This window comes from Squalius cephalus, assembly GCF_949319135.1.
Source record: "Squalius cephalus genome assembly, chromosome: 8".
Classification (NCBI taxonomy): domain Eukaryota; kingdom Metazoa; phylum Chordata; class Actinopteri; order Cypriniformes; family Leuciscidae; genus Squalius; species Squalius cephalus.
In genome coordinates this window covers 15,779,200-15,801,681 of record NC_137129.1, presented here as the reverse complement: position 1 = coordinate 15,801,681, position 22,482 = coordinate 15,779,200, and the positions used below count along the sequence as shown (strand labels likewise).

The 22,482-nt window shown below is 37.2% G+C and overlaps 1 protein-coding gene across 1 annotated transcript; it reads left to right on the top strand.

The window, feature by feature from the left end:
* The first annotated feature begins 1,144 nt into the window (after nt 1–1,144).
* On the top strand, nt 1,145–19,981 carry ywhaz (tyrosine 3-monooxygenase/tryptophan 5-monooxygenase activation protein, zeta polypeptide). The gene is made up of 6 exons (XM_079878937.1): nt 1,145–1,260; nt 6,068–6,370; nt 12,205–12,328; nt 17,283–17,446; nt 17,571–17,666; nt 19,650–19,981. The coding sequence occupies exons 2-6, from the start codon at nt 6,080–6,082 to the stop codon at nt 19,707–19,709; spliced, it is 735 nt and encodes a 244-aa protein (XP_079735063.1). The 5' UTR covers nt 1,145–1,260; nt 6,068–6,079; the 3' UTR covers nt 19,710–19,981.
* Nucleotides 19,982–22,482: the final 2,501 nt, after the last annotated feature.

The window sequence follows — 22,482 nt, the reverse complement described above, 5'->3', positions numbered from 1 at the left end:
TAAAACCATTAAAAAAACAAACAAATGTTAACTGAAAGAAATAAAGTTAAACTTTTTTGGGGGGGGGGGGGGGAATTCTTATATTAAAAATTTTTGGAAGGAGTAAATAATTATATTAATATATTTTGTTGTAAATATTAATATTGATAATAATATATTAATATTTATATATTAATATTTTCTTGTGATTAATTAACGTGTTGAAGGCATAAATTACATATTCACCCTATAAACCCTATCATATTTGATACGTGAAGGCCTCTAAATTATCATCATAATCAAAACTTTGCTCAAAAACCTGTTGTACACAATACACTGCCATCTGTCATCTGATTGATAATTTAGCATTTTTATCAAAAAATTTGATCAGGTTGTGATACACGTGTCTCTTCACTTGTCACATATCTTTATACATTTTTATGAACTAAACAACTTCTATTGTTAGTAATATTTCAACATGAACATTTGCTGGACTGAAGGTTTACTTGCATGATTATCCATACATTTTTGAAGAAAAATATTGTTAAAATGCATCAAATATAGCCTATGATACATCAGGCTTTTGAGGAACATTTATTTGTTCATCTCTCAATCATCGATTGTATTTCTTTAAATTATAGACTAATGAAACTAAGCATTTAAATAGAATTTTACTAAGATGTATTATTGGGAGATAGACAACTGATATTTATATGCATTTAGTGCACATTTTTATGTTTTAAAACATTTATTACATTAGCTTTCAGAATTTCATTTCATATGCATATTTTTGCTCAGTTTGGGCCTCTGTTTTTTTTCCTTCTCAAGTATGAGCTTCATTTTATTTTTATTCTCATTATATCATTCTATATGGGCCATAAAAGCCAAACAATTTAGATAGCCTACACAAAAGCCTGATGTATCAAATATGATACAAAACATATATGCAACCCTTTTCTTTTTTGTGAACTATTTCATTTCAAAAAGACTATTTCATATATCAGGTATATAGGGTTAATTTAAAATCATTCTCCTCATTTAGATTCATCTCAGAATCAAACGCGCTCCAGGTTCTCCTTGCAGCCATTGCAGCGCACGCCAATCAAAAATCCGGTTGCCTTGGCAGCGGTTGACGTCATGGCCCCTGCCCAGTCCCTGCTCCAGCAGCGCATGAGTGGGACGGAAACCCCGTGGATCGCACGGGAACGCTCTGCTGCGCGCCACAGTCAGTCAGTGAGTGGCAGCTGAACTGTACAGCCGGAGACGGACTCTCATTCACAGGTTGGCTTACTTTCGTTTCATTCAACTCTTCAGTGTATCGTTGTATAAATAAGAACTGTATTTCTTTGTTCCGCGTCTGCAAATTTGTATCGAGCAATTTGTATCATTCGAAGCGAAGCAAATGTTTTGAAATAGCTAACGTTACTTGCCACAGGGATGCTTCAAAGCTTTTGCTTGAGAAACAACTCGTGGTTCAGTACGGATCCTACCAGAATTAAAAGTTCGCTGTGGATTAACGTTACTTATTTTAACGCAGCCATGGCTGTTGTGTCACTTAATAACCGCTGTTTTCCGCATAACGTTATCCCTCTTAGTGCTTCAAGCCGTTTCAGATTTCCAGACAACGGAAGGATGAGTCTTCCTCCTCCGCACAGAAATCTCACTTCATCTGTTATCATTCATATGTTATGGACTCAGAATATAAGTGTAAAATTGTGATTTATCGCATTCAAGCGTAGCCCTAGAGGACATCTGGCAAGCTAGATCTTGTCGGGCACATTGGGCAAAAAGTAGGGCGTTTACCTCATTGCTTTACTACTGGAGTTCCTGTCAGTTGAAGGTATCGACCGTGTGTATTTGCTTATGGAAATGATAGGTGTTTTTCTCTTTGTCTGCACAATTTAATATATTCTCATTGTCTAAAAGGTCATTGGCAGATAAAATGTGTCAAACAAAACCCCAGTTTAGCATTGGTTTCGTATTGAGACAAAGCGGATACTAGAAAGGTAACGTAATGTCAGGTAAAGAGCGGAACGCACTCGGTTGGACACGCGCGCGCGCTGGGCGGGAGCAGTTCGCACGCATAAATCCCCGGATGGACCGTGATCAGACTGGATATCAGCCCTATGGATAGATAGAGGTGTCTTGTTTAAACATTGTGCGCTTCTTGCTGTTGGGCTGTTGTGTGTGCACTGGGCGTGGTCGCCGAAGTCATGTCCGCATTTTTCGTCATTTTTCACTCTTTTCTCACATATCCCATGCAAAATAAATGGGTTTTTGTATGGAATATCGCAGTATTTTCTATAAATGATTTATCTGTGCACATTATTATTATTATTATTGTTATAATAATAATAATAATAATAATAAATCATGGAACTTCCTCTCCCACTTGAAACAACAAGTTGCTCTTCTCTGATGACGTGTACAACGGCGCGAGGGCGGGACAACCTGTCACTCACATGAGATCACAGCAATAGCGAACCACAACAATCCAATCAATTACAGATGGACAAAATCAAGTCCCGCCCTACATTTCTTTTCTTGTTCGAGAAGACGTTTTACTCTGACATATGTCAGAAACAACAGGGAAGAAAAGACTATCACAACTTCTGTTTTGTGCTGACTTTAAAGGCATAGTCGTCTGTTTACTCTCACTCAAGTTGTTCCACATCTTGATGAATTTCTTTGTCCTGCTGAACACAAAATAAGATATTTTGAAGAATATGGATAGCCAAACAGTTTATGGATCCCATTGATTTCCATAGTATGGAAAAAAAAAAAATACTATGGAAGTCAATGAGGTACATCAACTGTTTGGTTACCCATATTCTTCAAAATATATTATTTTGTGCTCAGCAGAAAGAAGTTCATACCGTTTTGGAACAACTTGAGGGTGAGTAAATGATGCCATAATTTCCATTTTTGGGTGAACTATCCCTTTAAGGCCTTTTAATTTCTCTGGCAGTTTTCAGTCTTACATGATAATAGCTCAACGTTTCAGCATTGGCTTATAACCATGCATACTTCGATTCACTTAATTCATAAAAGTGATGCTCACAGAAGTGAACTCTTCCCTGTGTCAGTGCTAGTAATAGATTGATTTTTACCTTATATGGGCATTTTTACCTTTATGAAGCCATTTTTAACCTAATTAAATGTATGTATCATCTTCTGTGTCAAATTCTTACATTTAATCAAGTTTAATTAGAATAATAAGACACAGCATGGCTGTTACCAATCAAATTAAATCAGTATCAACAAAATGAAGCTTTGCAATGCAGAGGAAACACAGAAACTGCATTTGAAGTGGCATTTATTCAGATGCATTAACACAGACATTTTAATGCAGCTCAGAGGGGACATGCATGCATTTAACCTGCAGTTACAAATGCATAAATAATGTTTTGATTAGGGCTGTCACTAACAGTTAGGCTATTTTGGTAATCAAGTAATCGGTCGATTATTTTGACGATAAATCGAGTAATCGGACAATAAACAATAGCCTTTAAAATGACTTAAATACATATATAATAACAATGAGGCAATAATATTTGGTTCAAATAAAGTATCAAAAGCAAGTAATCATATGGTTTTATAGAACACTTTTAAAATGCAGTAATAATATATCGACGATTATCTTATGTAGGCTACGTTATGCATTATAACGAATGCTTGCAAAGGGCAGCATAGGCCTGGTGGTGTTGTTGTCCCACTTTAGAACAGATCAAATCCTTGTTTAATATTGGCCAAATTACATATAATTCAAATGTTCACTTAAGCTTTAATATTTGGCCGCTTCTTCCGCCAGAAAGTGTACAAGAGGTAAAAACGATATAAATACTGTTCGTTTTCTCACACAAACCGCTCGTTTCGTGTCTTAGGCCATCAATGTGTACTTACGATGGGGAATTGTTTAATTTGGACTTCTCTGTGCATGCTCTTTGAGGTGGTGACCATAGACCTGCATTATATGACTGACAGACAAGAACGGTTTGACTTAAAAATATCAAAATTGAAACTACTGCGGAAACAAAGACACCTACATCTTGGATGCCCTTGAGGTAAACTAAAACATACCAAAATTTAATTTCAAAGTGAACTATCCCTTTAAGAGTACACAACAAAAGGAAGCTTGATTTCAATCTTTGAATTAAATTTAAAAAAGTAGCACAAATAAATACATGAAAAAGAGAAAAGTTTAGGTCTAGCCTAACACTAGTATTCAGAAATAAAGTAATCAAATGCAAAATAACAGGTCTTTTAGTCCTGTATAAATTGAATACATAGGCTATTAATCCTGATTCATTAAAATTAATGCTATCTTTTGTTGTTTTATCTACAATAATGACAGACACATATTAGGCTACTCTCACTTTAAGAGCTAGTGCACAAATCCATTAATGGCCGTTCATGTTGCGTCTAAAAGCGCGTGGAAGCTGCCGCCCGCGCCACTTTCTAAAAGGGCTCCCTTTCCAACAGAAAGTTTTTAAATGACTGATTTGATCTTATAATATGTTTGGAGTAATTTACTCATACAACCTACATGCTAGAGTTATTGAATGTTTGCGGGAATTTCCCGCATTATAAACGCAAGACCTGCAGGAATGATTAAAATTATGCAAAATATCCGCAATCCCGCGCCGAAATTCGAACCCTGATGAATGATGTTGGTGATGCAACAAAGTTGAGAAGAGTTTACCTTTATTCAGATGAATAGTAAGACATTGTGGCTCCTGCCAATGGAATTTGAAAATGTGGAGCCATTTTACCATTCAAATCAGAATAATCCTTAATTAATCTCTTACCTCTTTAGTTCAAAAACCACCAAAGATTGAACATGATAGAGTTTGATCTGTATTCAGGACATTTCTGTTCCTTTTTTATTGAAAGTAAGCTAGGTTTAATTGTTCAATCAAGATGTCCAATTAACAAACAATTTAGTTCCCTAACTATATCATCACTAATTATAAATGTAGGGCTGGGTATTGGCAAGGGCCTCACGATACGATACATGGGTCACGATACGATATATCACGATACGATACAATACAATACATATTGCGATATATAGCAATATTTTTTTTTTTTAAATCAAAAATGTAATAAAAAAGAAAGAAATAGAGCTGAATATACAACTTTTTATGTACCACCTGGGGTATTCTGGTATGTGTATCACATTATATTGATAACTCAGCAGACAAAAACTTAAATTCCAATTTATTCGCAAAGGTATTTGCATTGTGTCGAGTGTGTCTGCGTGCGCGAGCGACAGTGCGCGAGAGACGGAGTGTGTCTGCGCGCGAGAGAGACCGAGTGTGCCCCAGCATTAGTAGCCTAATTGGTACATAATATTATAAGAGGCATGGAAGTTCGATTAATGGACAGCAATAATCAGTACTACAAACGTCTTGTTTTGAACTATTGTTTATAATAATTTAATTGTTGTTTTTATTTATATTGTTGTCCATTAATCAAACGTCCATGCCTCTTATATAATATTTATATATTATTACTACATACATTCAATCTTATTTAATCCTCCATATGGAAGTTTATGTGCTCGAATTATTTATATTTATTAAACAATAGTTCAAAACAAGACGTTTGCACTGATTATTGTTGTCCATTAATCGAACTTCCATGCCTCTTATATAGTAATTATATTACTATGTATGTACCAGTCCAATACTAATGCTCGGACTCGGTCTCTCTCGCACGCAGACACCCTCGGTTTCTCTCGCGCGCGGATACACTCGGTCTCTCTCGAGCTCTGTTGCTCGCTCGTGCAGTTCGCTTCGCTTTTGTCCAGTCCGGCGCCTCATACAACTGGACAGTTGAGTGACAGTTGACAACTGTCGTGAGTCAGCGACAACTACAGCAGTGGCGGAGGAGGCACACAGAGGGATTTGATGAAAAATTTTTTTTTTTTTTTTTTTTTAAATATCGATACTAGAGGTTGAAATATCGATACACTATCGTGAAAAAAAATATCGCGATAGTTAGCTGTATCGATATTTTTGCACAGCCCTATATAAATGTACATATTAATTGATCTTTTAATTGAACTTTGTTTTTTTTCCTATAGAACTAAGCAGCCATGGACAAGAGCCAACAAGTGCAGAGAGCCAAACTGGCGGAGCAGGCCGAACGCTACGATGACATGGCCGACTCCATGAAGCAAGTAACCGAACTTGGAGAGGAACTGACCGACGAGGAGAGAAACCTGCTCTCTGTGGCCTACAAGAATGTTGTGGGCGCTCGCCGGTCCGCCTGGAGGGTAGTGTCCAGCATCGAGCAGAAAACCGAGGGCAGTGACAAACAGCAGATGGCTAAAGAGTACCGTGAGAAGATTGAGACAGAGCTGAAGGCCATCTGCAAAGACGTTCTGGTAAGCTTTGAAAGGGAAAGAACCAATGATAGGATCATAACATATTCGAAAGAACCAATGATAGGATCATAACATATTCGACTTTTTAAATTCGAATATTGTCTTGTCAGCAAGGTTTATTTTTGATATTAACCAGAACTAAGGTTGGAAATAAAGATTCTCAGTCAGAACTAGTGTTCATTTTGTGAAAAGAAAAAAAATTATAACTCTGGAACTGAATAGGGTTGTCACGGTACCAAAATTTCAGTCAAATACCAGTCAAATTTCATGGTTCTCTGTACTTGTTGCGGTACCTTAGCAAAAACTATTGTAATTTAGTTTTTTATTTAACTATCTGAAAATGAATAAGTAAATAATCCATAAATAATCAACATTAAGATGTAGTCTTCAAATATTGTTCAGTTAAATAAACATTGCATTAGGCTTGCTGCAATAGTCGGTGTTACCAGTGTTACACGGTGTTTAGCCGCACAACGATTACATCAACTGAACGGGTCTCCCCAATGAAGCGTGAGCCGAACTAGAGTCGCAACACAGAACAGCAGCAGGAGTCCAATCTAATTTATCATGTGACGAGATTGAGGAGCTGACTAGAGTTGTCCAAAGTACCGAAGTCGGTACTGAAATTTAAAAAATGTGACTCTATGAGCGCTGTTGAGCAGAATCGTAAACACCTCTGATAGGTGCCGGATCCAATAAAAAAGGTTCCGTCGGAGGTGACGGAACATTTTCCGGCTCAAATTAAGCCCTGGCTATTATAGACAGTGGACTAAACGCTACTACAGTTAGCCATCTCATTCCAAGATCTTTTTGTGTGAAGTGAACAAATCCCTCACACTCAATTTTTCTACATTTCAGTGGTAACAAATAAGGTGATGATGATCATCATCTTTCTTTATTATTGTTAGCACTACCTCAAACTAAAGCGGCGTCTCTTCGGAGCTGTCATTTTCTTAAATGAGCCGCGGCAATGTTTCAAATGAGCTTCTCACGCTAGGCAAACACCATTATTTTCAACGCGATCATCTTGTACCCAAACCATTTCGAAACTAAGGAGCCATTTGTCCTCCGATTACATAAAGTTCCTCGGCGCCGCGTTTGCGGGACTCATGTTTTGCGCTGTAGGGGATTTTAAAAAAGTGACCGTGAGTGGCAGTGTGTGTGTAAGCGGGAGGCAGAGAGATGCGACAGAGTTGCGAAATTGCAGGCGCGGCTCGAATTATGGCTGTTATATCAAATAGCGTAGCATATTTTAAACTAATCGGTTAACCGGTTTCAACCGGTTAATGAGGCTCGGTGGTCGGTCAAGAAAATTTTTAGTTTTCGCCATCCCTACTTTAAAAAATACAAACAATTATCAAAGGGTTTATTTTAACGTGCAAAGTGCAAACAGCAGCATACAGAACAGATCAACAACAGAACCTGGATTCAGTTTAAATTTTCACACACCTGCAGCATTTCTGACAGTGAGAGAAAAACAGAATAAAATAATACAAATAAAAAACTAAATAGGCCTACACTAAATATATTTTTTAAACTTAAATAATTAACAAATTAAGATGACAAAAAGAAAACACTGAATCTGTTTGAACAAAGCTTTCAAAAACCGGCAATTTTTTTTTCGTTAGAATAAAGGCCCGTTCACACCAAGCACGATAACTTTAAAGATAACGATAAAGATAACTATATATGCGTCCACACCAACGACCGATAACGGTCTTTTTATTCTAAGCACGCGCGCGCCCGGATGATCCAGATCCATTTTAAATGCGCGAGACCTTTAAATTAGAGTGTTAATAAATATAAGCTATATAGTATTTTATTTTTAAACCATGCAGCAAACTAAAAAAAAAAGAAGCTTAAAAAAAAACGTCTTAAACCGTTTAACTGATAGTATTAATCGGTCAAATTTTTTACTTTCGGTTAACGGTTAAACGGTCAATATGAGCATCCCTACTTTCTACAAAACAAAACTTAAGTGGTCAAAATCATGTCTGACCCACTCCATTTCTCTCGAAATAGTGTGCATCCTATCTTACTCGTGCGGTTCACTTTTCATAATCAACAACATAGATGAAAATATTACATTATAATATTTTAACAAATATGAAACTAAAATGAGCTTATTTAATAGCTACAACACGTAGGTTATAGTAGGACTATTTGTACAAATTGCTGCACATTCATTTTATTCTGAATTTTGCACACATAAGTTGAAAGGCATGATAATTTCACTGATAATTGTGCATGCATTTATTAATTATTAATGAATAATGTGACAAGGACGAAGCATGTAAACTGCGTTGTTTGTTTAGAATGGAATGGATCGCAAATAGATCCGAATGAAGAAACGTACAAAACCATAGTAGAAAATGGGTAGCGCCGCGGCTGCAGGGCAGACGACAGGATGAAGCGTGCAAAGAAAAGTAGTGTGTGGGACCATTTCACCAAAAAGAATGACACAGATGTAAGTTGCAACTTGTGTGATACAGTGCTGTCATCTTTCTTTATTATTGTTAGCACTACCTCAAACTAAAGCGGCGTCTCTTCGGAGCTGTCATTTTCTTAAATGAGCCGCGGCAATGTTTCAAATGAGCTTCTAACGCTAGACAAACGCCTTTATTTTCAACGCGATCACCTTGTACCCAAACCATTTCGAAACTAAGGAGCCATTTGTCCTCAGATTAAATACAAGCTCCTTGGCGCCACGTTTGCGGGACTCATGTTTCGCGCTGTAGGGGATTTAAAAAAAGTGACGTGAGTGGAAGGGCCGGGAGGCAGAGCGGCAGAGAGATGCGACAGAGTTGCGAAATTGCAGGTGCGGCTCGAAATGGCTGTTATTTCAAATAGCGTAGCATATTTTAAACTAATCGGTTAACCGGTTTCAACCGGCTAATGAGGCTCGGTGGTCGGTCAAGAAAATTTTTAGTTTTCGCCATCCCTAACTAGAGCTGACAAGACGATGGCAGAAGATTGGTTTCGAATCGAAATGTAAAAGCGACTATTTGGCAATATTTTGTCATTGTACATTGTTTTTTTTTGGTGTGTGTTTTTTTCATTAAGAATAATAATGAACCCACCATTCAAGCAATCGCCACACCAGAATTGCCGCTAATTCGCAAGTAAAATGTGTACGGCCGCATGGGCATTCATAAGCGATTGAAAAGCGCCATGGAAAGGAGGGGGCAAAGTCGAAACTTAGCAGCATGAGAAGTAAAACTTTCATTTAAATTATGAATTGGTTATATACCATTTATATCTTCAGTTCAGCTGTTTATTCAGTCTATTCTTCCCAATAAATCACTTATTTACATTATTTGTATACTTTGTTGGTTATAATGAAATAATTTACGAGCATGCAGAGCTCACGCTGAACAAACTTTTTTTGTTATTGTTCCAGGTTTTCAGTCAGTCAGTGGCTAGAGGTCATTGGTTTTGCCCAAAACTGTATCCAGAAAAGCAAAACAATAAGCATTTTCTTTGAATGATCACCAAATCAGCTCTTGGTTGCAAGAGTTGTTTTCTCTCTCAGGAAACTGAAAGTGAAAATTACTCTGTGCAACTGGATAAGGCTTTAATGGATCAGACAGGACCATGCCCTCTCTGGCCTGTTTTAGTTGGATTTTTGCCTGAGGTGTCTTAAACAGTGACACATGGAATGTTATGCTTTGCATTTATGACATTCCTTCCCTTTTCCAGATGTTATTTAGACTGCATCCACAAGAATGTGATGTTTAATCTGGCAGTAGGAGGGTAATGGGTTGAAATTGGCTTCAACAAAGGGAGAACCTGCTGGACATTACATCTTGTATCCTCTAAACAACCTTACATTTTTGATTCATCTAAATATTACAAGCCCTATTAGATAGTGAGATAAAGTACCATCTTGAAGTTTCGCTGGTAGTCTCAGCCTCTGACGTCACGCCCCCCGGACCATTTGCTGAACACCAGATGCAAAATACAAAATTGGAAACACTTCAGTGATTTCGAAGTCGTCTTCTGATTGGTTGAATTCTACAGGATTTCTGGGAGACGTATGTCACGTTTTTTAACGTCCATCTGGAAACAAAGATGCCGTGACGCCAAACCCTCTTTATATGGAAGAAGAAAGCCATTCTGTTTACAACTGTGACAATGAGCGCTTATCAGGACCAATTAAATGCTGGATTTTCAAAAGTATGTGAAGTATGTAAAGTTCACGGCACAGACTCTTTAAAATACGTCCAAGAGTTTTACACACCGGTATGTCATTGTAGGGACATCGACATTACATTTTCATGCCCCTTAGCATGACGCGGAACAAAACAAACTGTGATTGTTTGCTTTACATGTCAGCCAGACGGCTTCTGGGCGGTCCTTGGCCAATGAAAGCTGCTAAAGAGTCCAGACCTTCTGCCGTCTGAAGGTCTGGCTACGCGAGACTACCTCGCTGGTGGTCCCAATGTTCTTCCCAGAATTGAGTTGGAAAGAAAAAATTATTTTAAATGATGATTCACAACTAGAACAAAATGAAAACGTAAAGTGTATTGCAAAATGAATAGCTATTCACACCAAGTGTGAAAATATCTGTTGGGCTGAGTGGTGCTGTAAGTCTCGCGGTGATACACCATCTGTAAAAAAGAAGAAAGTTCAACATTAAGATATTGCAAACAGCCATAAACAAGGACAACTGAGTAAAGTAGTACATAAATGTTTATGGAACAACTTATAAAGCAAAGAATACGCTCCAGAGTTTTGCAGTCAGGTATTTTGAGCAGCTATGAATCTTGATGCGTTTCCATAAAAATGGAAATCTCTATAGGAAAATTATGGGCATTCATTGGGCAGAAAGTGTGGGAAGTTGGAACCCTTGTACTTGTTCACTGACAAGGACTGTGTGAGTTCAGCATCACATAGTTCTGCTGTTTTTCAAGCTCAATATTACATTGTTAGTATTTTGCTGTGATAATCCTGATATGTTATGGGTATTCATTGGTTGGACTGTGAAAACTCATCATATCTTGTGCCTTAGGATACACAGTTTTCAGTTTAGTTTCGTCATCTTTGTTCATCCTGGGTGATGGTGAATGATGTGAAATCTTTCTGAAGTCCCTTTTGAAATGACCCGTTTTCTCATACTTTGTGTTCAGTCAATTGCGTTTGACTTTGCTACTAGAAAATGTTCGCTGGAAAAGTAGACCATTAAGGGCCCTACACACCGGGACGAATATCGGCGCGCGTTATTCGCCAGCGTTTTTCAAGGCGTTTTTTGTGTTCACACCCAAGCGATTTTCGCTGACGATGAGCCAAGTGAACATGCAAATTCATTCCCTGACATTAGATGGCGCTTAATGTAAAACAGAAACCACTCCATAACAGTTCTCTTTTATCAAGATTTTTGTAGTCGCTGTTGCGTTTGTCATATAGTTCTTTATGTTCCGACACCAACGAGACCAGCAGCTCTACATTCATCTTGCCTTGCATCTTCCTCGTCTTATTTCTTCCCGGCAGTGTAGACGGGAAGTTTTGTGTTTGAGCGCCCCCAAGTTGTGTTTTACTGTAACTTCAGAAGCTCCAGACACGTGAACAAAAGCGCCAATCTCATTGGTCGGATAGTTTTTGACGCGGTGCGTCAAACCAAAAAAACGAACCCGAGGCGTTTTTTAAAAAATTACGCTTTTACGCGTGCCGTTTTTCGTGCCGGTGTGCACACTCACATTGGCACCCTTTGTTTAGTCACGAGGCGTTAAACGTAGGCAAATATCGCGCACGAAATTCGTCCCGGTGTGAACAGGCCTTTAGAAACGTTACTGTCTTGGACTGCGTGTTCAGGTTCATGTGTCTCTCATCCGCAGCATCTCCTGGACAAGTTTCTGATCCGCAGCACTTCTCCAGCAGAGAGCCAGGTGTTCTACCTGAAGATGAAGGGAGACTATTACCGCTACCTGGCAGAGGTCGCCACAGGAGAAGAGAAAGCCAGTGAGTTTCTCTCAAACAACATTTATATAAGATTTATACAAGCATGCACATTTGTCTTTTCTTAGTATAATTTATTTTCATTTGAGAAACAGATCCAAATATTAGATGTTCTTTGATATGTTCAACATGGTCTCTGAACGTGAGAGTTGTGCAGCCACACTTCAATCACACACATGCAGATTTTTTGGGTTTTTTGTTAACTACCAGTGGAACAGGTCTTTACTTGTGCTTCCACACCCTGAATGGCTGATTATTGAGGGAATGTTGCACAAAATCTTTTAAAACAGAAATGGTTTATGGCTCAGAATGGAAGCCACACTTACAATACTTACAGGTATACAATATTAAGCAAACACAATGCAACAAGAAATACATACCACATACCAGGGTTGAATAAATTATAAATTGATTCGATTCAATATCAATTAATTTGGATATATATCTGGGACGGTACATGGCAGATTTTCTCAATGGGAAAAAAAATCTCAATTAATTCTGTAAACTATACAGGGAGTCAGTTGGGACTATATTACTATAATATTGAAGATTAAAATTAACTGATTAAACTCTTAAATTACACACAAGAGAGTTTTTATAATAATGTTATAATGCTAACTTTATAATTACTTAATTATGTTTTTACTCCAATATATATATTTTTTTAATATTTACTTATGAATGATTTATTCAAACATGCATTAAATATTAAAGAATAGTAAACAAATATAATGAATATGTAATATAGTGCATATATTTAGAAAAATGGAGTTCACTTTTCACTGAATGGCTTTTCTGAGGTAAGTGTAACATTGTGACATTGTTTACAAGCTGTTTTATTGATGTCTTCCTGTGGTTGAAACACTGAGCGATTACATGAGAGGATACGGATTTCGATAAGTTGTACGGTATTTTTTAACACACCTGATGTGGATTCATGTTTATTTCGTGCTGTAACTAGTAGTAAAACGGAAGAGATGATCAGTTCACAAGCGATTCACTTGATCTGAGGCGGCAACAGCGATCTGTCACAGCAAATTAAAGTGTGCCAAAACTGTATTTATTGTTTGATTTTCATAATGAAATGGACAGAATTTGATACATTTTCATATAACAGTCTTTTCATATCAAAAGTAACAAAGCACAAAGCTTTTTTTTTTGGAATGGGAAGCACGTTACAATGTTCTGTTCATTTATCAACTGAAAACAGCATAGACTAAAACATCGATTCTTTGGATTTAAGAATCTGTATTGGTTCCTAAAAATGAGAATCAATATTAAAATTCGAGAAATCAATTTTTTTTTTTTTTTAGTTTTTTTTTTTAAAGAGCCTTTTATCAGGGACGAGCCAATGATGCCTTAAAATGCTGTCCATATTGACAGCCCACTAGGTTTTGGAACAGACCTATAGTGTCCCCATGAAGAGTCTTGCATAACTGCCAATATAACTCTTGTAGTGAATTTAATACCTTGTTTTACTCATTTGTTTGTCCTTGAGCTAATATACTGGCTCTGCTCCAAACTCTCCAGCTGCCTACCTAGAGAAATCATAGGCACGCCAACACGAAGGCTGCTTCTAACACTATGCAGCAAAATGATGCAGCTTATACCCAATAATACCCAATCTAAAAATGCATTACTTTAAAGGGATCAAATGATGCTTTTTAATGTTTTCCTTTTTCTTTGGTATGTAATGTTTGTTCACGATATACAAAGTTACAAAGCTCATAGTCTCCCACAAAGTTTTTTTATTCTATTTAACAGAGAACATTGATCCAGACCTGCCTAAAATTCCTCAATTTAAGTCCAGATATTACTTCCTCAAACGTCCAATGTGAAATATTAGCATAATGCCCACTCAAAGAAAGAAGCCAAGGTTTCTGTGAATTCAAGTGTTGTCGTCATGTCGCTGTGTGTTTGGATACAAAAGCAAAACCACTTTTCCTTTCTGAGGTTAAGATTTATTTATAAAGCTGTTCCTGAGCAGTACAACCCAAAAGTTTGCTTGTGCACAACGCATTTTACAGAGGACAGCTTCCTGATCCTGGGAGAGTACAACACAGGCGGTATACAAAGGCTACTTACCACTGTGTAATGTTCTGCTCAAGTCGTGCTTGCAAAGTTGGTTCCAGTCGATCGGCTTGATCCTCCACATTTTCAGAATCGGACTTGGGCTCGAACTGCTAATGGAAAACCGACAACATTATTATTAAATGTGTGTTTACAAATGCATTAGAAGTAGTGGTGTACAGTTCTCGCGTTTCGGATCACATTACAGATTTCGAGTCACGGATTGGTTAATTTTTCGGATCAGCAAAAAAGAATGAATAAATAAAATAAAAATGGGGGGGTAAAATGTAACTTTGCTTCCCATTTATCACTTAAAGAATACTTTAAATGCTTTAATACCACAGCAAAAACTCCTAATAAAGTTCAAGCATTATTAAAGACAAATTAACAGACAATAGAATAGAAAATTTACAAATAGTTAGTTATAAATATATTAGTAGTATTCAGGTAGAGAAATTTAATGTGAATCAAGATCTATTTTGCCTCTTCTTGCATTTGATTGGTTTAAAAATGGTTTAAATTGGCAAGACTTAGAAACACATGCAAATAATAAACTTTCACTATATAATGGTGAAATGCAATTAATCTGCAAATCACATGTGTTCTGTACCTTGGGGCCTGGTTCATACGGATCAGCTACAATCCGTTGCACCCCTAATTAGAAGCCTTGGAAGCTGAAGCTCGCGATTATGGTAAGGGGCGTTACATTTCCGACACGCTTGAGGTGTTTGGCCAATCACAATGCACTAGGTAACCTAGCCAATCAGAGGAGGGGCTTTCTAGAAATCTGCGTTTCAGACACTGGGAATAGAGGAGCTCCAATAATGTACAGTATGTGAAAAATTCTGTGCTTTGAACATTAAAGCTTGTTAACCTATTCTATTAATCTACCTACACCTAATAATCAAAATAATGAACTTTTAAAAAAGCATCATTTGACCCCTTTCAGCCAAGTATCTCAATTAAAAATACCTTATTAGATACTTTAAAGAATTGATTTAAAATAACCCCATCTTATTAAAAATGCTCTTTATCCAAATATATGTGCATTTTTGTGCTTATTAGAAGAGTGAGCTGTTAGCTTAGCAACAGTTTGGAAGAGAGTGTGAGGTTTCCTTAAAACCACTACCTGATCGTGTTTGTTGCTTTTGAACTCAAGGGGTCAGTCAGTTAACACTCTTCATAGAGTTAGAATCACATGAAGTAGCCACAGACTCAGAGTTTTCATTAATTATATATTTGGAAATGAAGGATGGAGGTTTAGATCTGAAGGTCTTGTGTCCTAGTTCATAAAGCTCTCGAGACACAAGCTGCTTGCAGATTAATTTGAGAACGTCCAGTGTGACGTTTTCTGCCTCCTGTGCCTATCCTCGCTGTAGCTAATATCTCTACTTTATTACAAAAAACTAGCCTAATCTAGTGATTTGGCTGTGAATTGGGCAGCAAGTTGCAGGTTTTTTTTTTTTTTTGTGCATCCAGCAAGGACCGTGCACATGTTTATTGTTACTGCAGCTGCAGATTCAGGAGCGCTGCAGTGCCTTTCCTCAGTATTGTTGCAGCACAATCCTGCTCCACCTTTTTTCATTTCATTAATGAGGCTTTTGAGTGATTTCTCTTCACATGTGGTCTTTGGCTGAGTATGTCTGTGGAAGTAATAATTCACTCTTTCCGATAGATGCACAAGGTTATTAGGGCTGCTTCTTCTCCCTGCAGGGTTTGATGAATTTTTAAGAGCCTGGTGTGTTTCTATGGCAGCACAGGAGTGAATGATCTGACTGAAGCTGCCATCTGTGGAAACGACAGGACCAGACTGTGCAGCAGATCCTAGATCAGTCTATGTTTATATAGTATTACAGTTAAGCTGCAGGTTTTTTATAGATTCTTACGAGAGAGGAAAGAATATCGCTGATCTATTTGAGCTCAAGCATCCGCTGACCTACTACTGTCAGTATGATGGGCTGCATAATCATCGTCATGGCAACAGCATCTGGCTTATGTGTGTTGTCCAGCTGGGTGTCGGCAGTAGGCAGAACCTCCTGCGGGTGGGTTTAATATATGCACCGCTTGGTCACTGTCTCCTAAAGCTCTTCAAATGAACAATTACTACTGCTCATCGGGCATAGTGCGTGAAACACTTTTACAGAGCTGCCTATCTTCAAATATTTATGTATTTCTCTCTGAGCACAGATCAATACAGGCAACCGCAAGTGAACTATATTGACTATATGAACAAAATGTTAAAACGTCTGTTTTAATGGTCTCATACACAGGGCAAGGAGAGGGCGTGAAACTGTCTTTAGGACACTGGCTAAATAAAAAGCACATTTAAATCCGCTTAAGCAAATCCTTAAGAATAAATTATAAATATTTGACATGCACCAATCTTATGATCACCAAGGATGTATTTATTTCATATTGTGAAATATTACAATTTAATATGACTTTTCTGTTTTAATATATTTTAAAATATAATTTATTCCTGTGATGTCAACTGAATTTTCAGCATTATCACTCCTGTCTTCGGTGTCACATGATCCTTCAGAAATCATTCTAATTTGCTGTTCAAGAAACATTTCTTATTATTATCAATGTTGTAAATTGTCAGGCTGCTCAATATTTTTGTGGAAACTGTGATAATTTTTTTAGGATTCTTTGATGAATAGAAAGTTTAAAACAACAGCATTTATTCGAAATAGAAATCTATTGTAATGTTATAAATGTCTTTACTGTCTTTGACCTTGCTGAATAAACATGAATTTCTTAAAAGAAATATTTAAAAAACTTCAAACTTTTGAGTGGTAGTGTATATTGTTGGCCTTAATTTGTTCTGTTTTGTAGGAAAGTATGAAATGATTCTTGCATAAATAATTTTTTTGTTTCTTTACAGACATCATCCAGAAGTCTCAGGAAGGGTACCAGGCCGCCTTTGACATCAGCAAAGACAACATGCAGCCCACTCATCCCATCCGCCTGGGCCTGGCTCTCAATTTTTCAGTCTTTTATTATGAGATCCTGAACTCTCCAGAGCAGGCCTGTGAACTGGCCAAGAAGGTTAGAATGGATGCTCATGAAACTCAAAGCTCATACACAGAATAATGCCCCTTGAGCTTTTGTGTTGAATCAATGTAATGCTGCTTAGTATTATTTATTTATCCATGTATCTGTTTTTATGTAGGCTTTCGATGATGCCATTGCTGAGCTGGACCAGTTAACTGAAGATTCATATAAAGACAGCACACTCATCATGCAGCTACTTAGAGACAATCTGACAGTGAGTTCTTGTTTTGTGATATTAACCCAGTGAGAATATATGTGACGAACTGAGACTTTCTTGACTGATAATAATGCAGATAACTGATTTAGCTAGCATTTAACCCTCACCTAATTAAAAATGACATATTATAATATCATTGTGATCATTATAGGAATCAGTAAAAAACTCATACAGATCGGGCATTCATTGGAAATGTCTCAATTAGTACAATATAGCAAGTTTATTTGTTTTACTTGTCCAATCTTTGCAGGTATTCAAGTGTGAAAATCCTTAAATGCTTGTTCATATGTGAGATACTCTTGTATTCAAAAACAGCTAGATGGTGTTCAATGGAATGGAAAGCAGACATGTTTTTTAAAGTTGAACTACTTTTAAAGGACTAATGAAATGGAAAAACAAAATGTCCTTGATATTTACACATATAAGAGGTTACTCTATCTTAAAGCTCCCCAGTGTAAAATACGATTTTCCACCCTCCTGAAATTGGTGCTATAAAGTTCGCCAATCACAGCAGTTCTTGCTTTCTAAAAGACGGACACACAAAGTGCTTGTCATATATCACACCTATTCAGTGTTTTCAACCAGATAATCTTTATTTTAGGTTTCAGACATTTAAGTACTAGCAAAACAATACATTTATAGTTTGTAAAATACATACTGATGTCTATGGAAGCGACAATAATAATCCTTTATATTACAATGTGTGTTTTATTCATATCAGATACACATTGTATAGGTAACTATATAGTGTACTATATTCTTCACTTACTTTCTTGTATTTCGGGATAAGAGGGTGAATTTACCTGATGTAAATCTGACAGAGAACTGCAGTGTAAACTAGCATGGCGGCGCCCATTGTGCATTATGGGTCAACTAATATAATCATTATAAAGGTTTTTAAACGACGAAACACTTTCACGTACACATATTTGAGAATGTGAATATCAGATTAATCATGATATAGTTAAGTCGGTGATTATTTTGAATAAAAAGGGAAAAACAAAATAAAAGCAATACCTTTGTCATACTCCACTATTGTGGCTGGGGTGTGTCACGTGACAAGCATGCCATGTCGCCATGGAAATTATAAGGTGAAACGTTTTCAAATAAGGGTCGCCTTAAAAACCTTTACGCTGTGGGGTCAGCTAGAATATTTTAAACTTGCGTGGGAAAGGGTTAAATAATCACGCAAGGTTGTGTTGGTCATTATGGAAATGATCCGACTGCGTCTGTGTTTTTTAATTCGCACGTCGTTAGAAGAATACGCGCATAAATTTCCACTCCCATCGGCGCCTTTAATTGCACTCTCTCATGCTTATTTACTCTGTTTAGTAAATCTGGCCCTAAGTGTTTTGATGGTGAAAATGAGGAAGAAAAATAAAAAATTTACAAATATCTGAACTATCCTCCTGAAATATAATATTAAGATCTGAAAATTAATTTGACAATTTAACTCAAAATAGAGCTTATGATGCGAGACATTGAAAAAAAATAATAATAATAATGCAACGTGGAACAACACAGCCTTAAATCATACACATATAGCTTTTTTGAAAATTTTACTTAGTGGAACATAGCCAAAATATGCACAATTCCATATTACTTACTGATGATCCTGATTATAAAGCTCAAATACAAGTTAACCTTGTATAGATCTTTAAATAATTCTCAGAGAGCGACGTGACGTTACTTGGCTGTATCTTTCCTTGCGCGCGCACACCGATGGATGATGCCGGTTTGGTCTTGCGTCCACAATACAAAAAACAATGGTGCAGGAAAATATGCTTATCAGTTTAAGTTTACAGCTGTAATTGCACTATTGGTGTTAATAAATATTTCATTATCTCAGTTATCAGCAAATTAAAAGGTATGCAGCCATAGATGTATCAAGCTCCTTTCTACCCTTTTAATTTTCTGCGTTTAAGATGTCAGAAATATACCGAAATGTAAGTGGATGAATGTGTCCTCTTTGATTTTCAGCTGTGGACCTCTGATAATCAGGCCGACGGTGAGGACACAGAGGAGGGCCGGGAAAACTAAAGCCAACTCTACAAAGAACCTTTTCAGTCAGCACAGCGAGAGACAACGCTGACGCTTTTACAGTTCCAGCTTCATACTCACCAGCCCGTCATTTGTGTGTGTGTGTTTGGATTTGAGAGTGTGAAGGAAAGACTGTGTTTGTGTACGTGTGTTTGTTTGGGGGATGGGGGAGGGGGGGGGCAAACAGCAGTTGTTTGTCTTTAAAATGTGTTAATTGTGGATTGGAGAACGCAATATAGTTTGTTGGCTTGATGTGTGTACATGTAAAAATGCTCTCTGGGATGCTTCTGCATCACTGATGCGAGTCACCATGAAGCCAACATCAACTTTGTTGTAGGTGCGTATGCGAGAGAAAGAGAGAGTGAGTATGAAACCGTTTGTGAGTTTGCTAGGGGAGCAATTAGTGATGGGTTTCTTGTGGCTTAGACTGAATTCTTCATTTTCCTAAAGAATCGTGGGAAATAAACCAAAAGTCAGTATGAACGAATACTTGTGTCAGATTGGGCTTGTGCAAGACATTCTACTTCAGTTGTCAAGTGTTTGATTTCTCATTGGTTAATAACGCATACAATCTCTCTGTCAACCAGACCTAAGATCAAAAAGACTTGACACATGGCTTATACTGTAACTTTGATATAAAAGTCTTGTTACCGGAGTAACGCTTTTCATGTGCTTATCTGATTAATACCGTTTTCTATTAGGATTTTCGTTTTTGTTTTATTTGTACTACTACTTACTAAATCTGTTTTTAGTTTGTTTTGTTTACTCTTTTGATACTTGCCTAAAATGCATGTGGCTTTAGTTAATCAGGGTGACTGGAGTTGGCTGATTGGGCTGCCTAGAAACTGTCTTTGAATTTTCATACAGAACACTCAGCATTATTGTTATTTGTTATGGAGGGTGGGCGGAGGGATCTGGATTTCATGTTAGTGGAATTAAAACAGATAAAACACAAACCACATGATCTCTTGTTCTCTTTTTGCCTTGCATTCAGACTGGCGTTTTTTTTAAACCTGGCTGTTTTCAAAGGATCCTATTTCTGGACTTGAAATATTCATTTAGTTTAGTGCTTGCTTGGGAAATGGGGTTTGTTTCTGGGACACAATACAATTAAAAAGGATTTTCAAGGGGGGGATGCGGGGATACTTACCCAAAATTGAAAATCTGCATAATTTTCTCTACCTCATGTCGTTCCACAACTTTCCTGGAACATAAAAGGAGAATCTGGCAGAATTTTTGGCAGAATCTGCCGTCTTGTTTTTTCTCGCACAACAAAAAGGAATAGGAAATGAGGGTGTCAAAGCTTCTGCAGAGCATGTCAAAAAAAAACAAAAAACATTGACTACAGGAGACTTGGAATACACAAGTGCACAAGTTGGATTAACTCCACAGAAGAAAGTAAGTTTGGAACAACATGACGGTCAGTAAAATATTTCTTTTAACTTTTAATCTGAGACGCTTGCTTTAATAGAAAACCTATTCTTTGGCTTTGAGTGGTGTTAGTGGTCAAGTGGTTATCTAATGTCTTCTAAGACCTGATTTACATTCAGAGCAGGAAATGGGTCATATAATCTCTGTGGAAGCTGCAGTCATTTGAGTTTGTAAAGGCCTTCGAGTCCTGCACCAGATTCAGTGGACGAGAGAGGTGACTTTCAGGACAGGTGACTCTGGCAAATGCTGACTAACTTACATGACCTGAACTCACCAGTGTGCTCTAGTCATGAGCACATGTTGATTTGTTGTTCAGGTCAGTGCTGAGCACACAGTGATTACTTTAAATGCCATCCCGCTTCCCGCTTGTGGAAAACCTGGATCGATATGGGCAGTTTTAATATGTATGTAGATTAATAAAATCTTTACAAGTCATGAACATTAGTGAATTTCGGTGGCTAGAAATTCCTTTTTGAAACTGGAATTATTTTTTATTTTATTTTTAAAAATCATTATCCAGAAGTCTGTAAAGTAATGTCCCCCGCCTGTGGCCAGACATGCTGGGATAGGCTCCAGTGACCCTGCAGAGGACAGATGGATGGAAAATGTGTGGCAGGGTGTTTAATGTAACGTAATATAATTAATAATATTATTATTCATATGGAAATATCAGAGTTTTATCAATTGGAAATTACAATTTATAAAATTCCATATTTCCAGGTTTTATTATTTATTAAATATGTTACGTTATATTATACACTTTGGCAACACCTTGAAAACTTTAGTTCAATAAAATCTTAGTAAGTCATCAAAATTATTAGGGAATGCACAATTTGGTGGTCGCAGAAATTTAAAAAAAAAAACCTGATCCAGTAGTCCAAATAATTTACTGAGCAAAATGTGTGGGAACACTGGTTTTGCAGATGTATATGATGTGATATAAATCTCTGGGTGCTCCAGTTTTCACCACCATCCAAAAACCTGCAGCATAGGTGAATTATCAGTAGGTGTCAGTGAGTGTGAGAGCCCTATGATGGACTGGTCAGGGTGTCCCCCGCCTGTGGCCAGACCAGATGGATGGATAATATAAAATAAATCTAGAAAATCAGGGAATTTTAACATTTTTATATATATATATATATATATATATATATATATAGATAGATATCTGCTTGTCCATCCAATGAAATGAACTCTAGTGTCCCTGTATGTCTGGACAGCTGCTTGAAAAGATTCCTCTCAGTTTGGGTGTGTCAGTGAAGCGCCTCGGGCTACGGCTGTGGGATGGGCCCGTGTTGCCATGGAGATGGACAGACTGCATTGAACAACAGTATTTATTTGG

Bases quoted from the DNA above. Each gene is read 5' to 3' on its own strand.
- ywhaz (XM_079878937.1), top strand. From the start codon at position 6,080: ATGGACAAGAGCCAACAAGTGCAGAGAGCCAAACTGGCGGAGCAGGCC. The intron at 17,447-17,570 runs GTTAGAATGGAT...GTTTTTATGTAG, and splicing joins CCTGTGAACTGGCCAAGAAG to GCTTTCGATGATGCCATTGC. The intron at 17,667-19,649 runs GTGAGTTCTTGT...TTTGATTTTCAG, and splicing joins TACTTAGAGACAATCTGACA to CTGTGGACCTCTGATAATCA.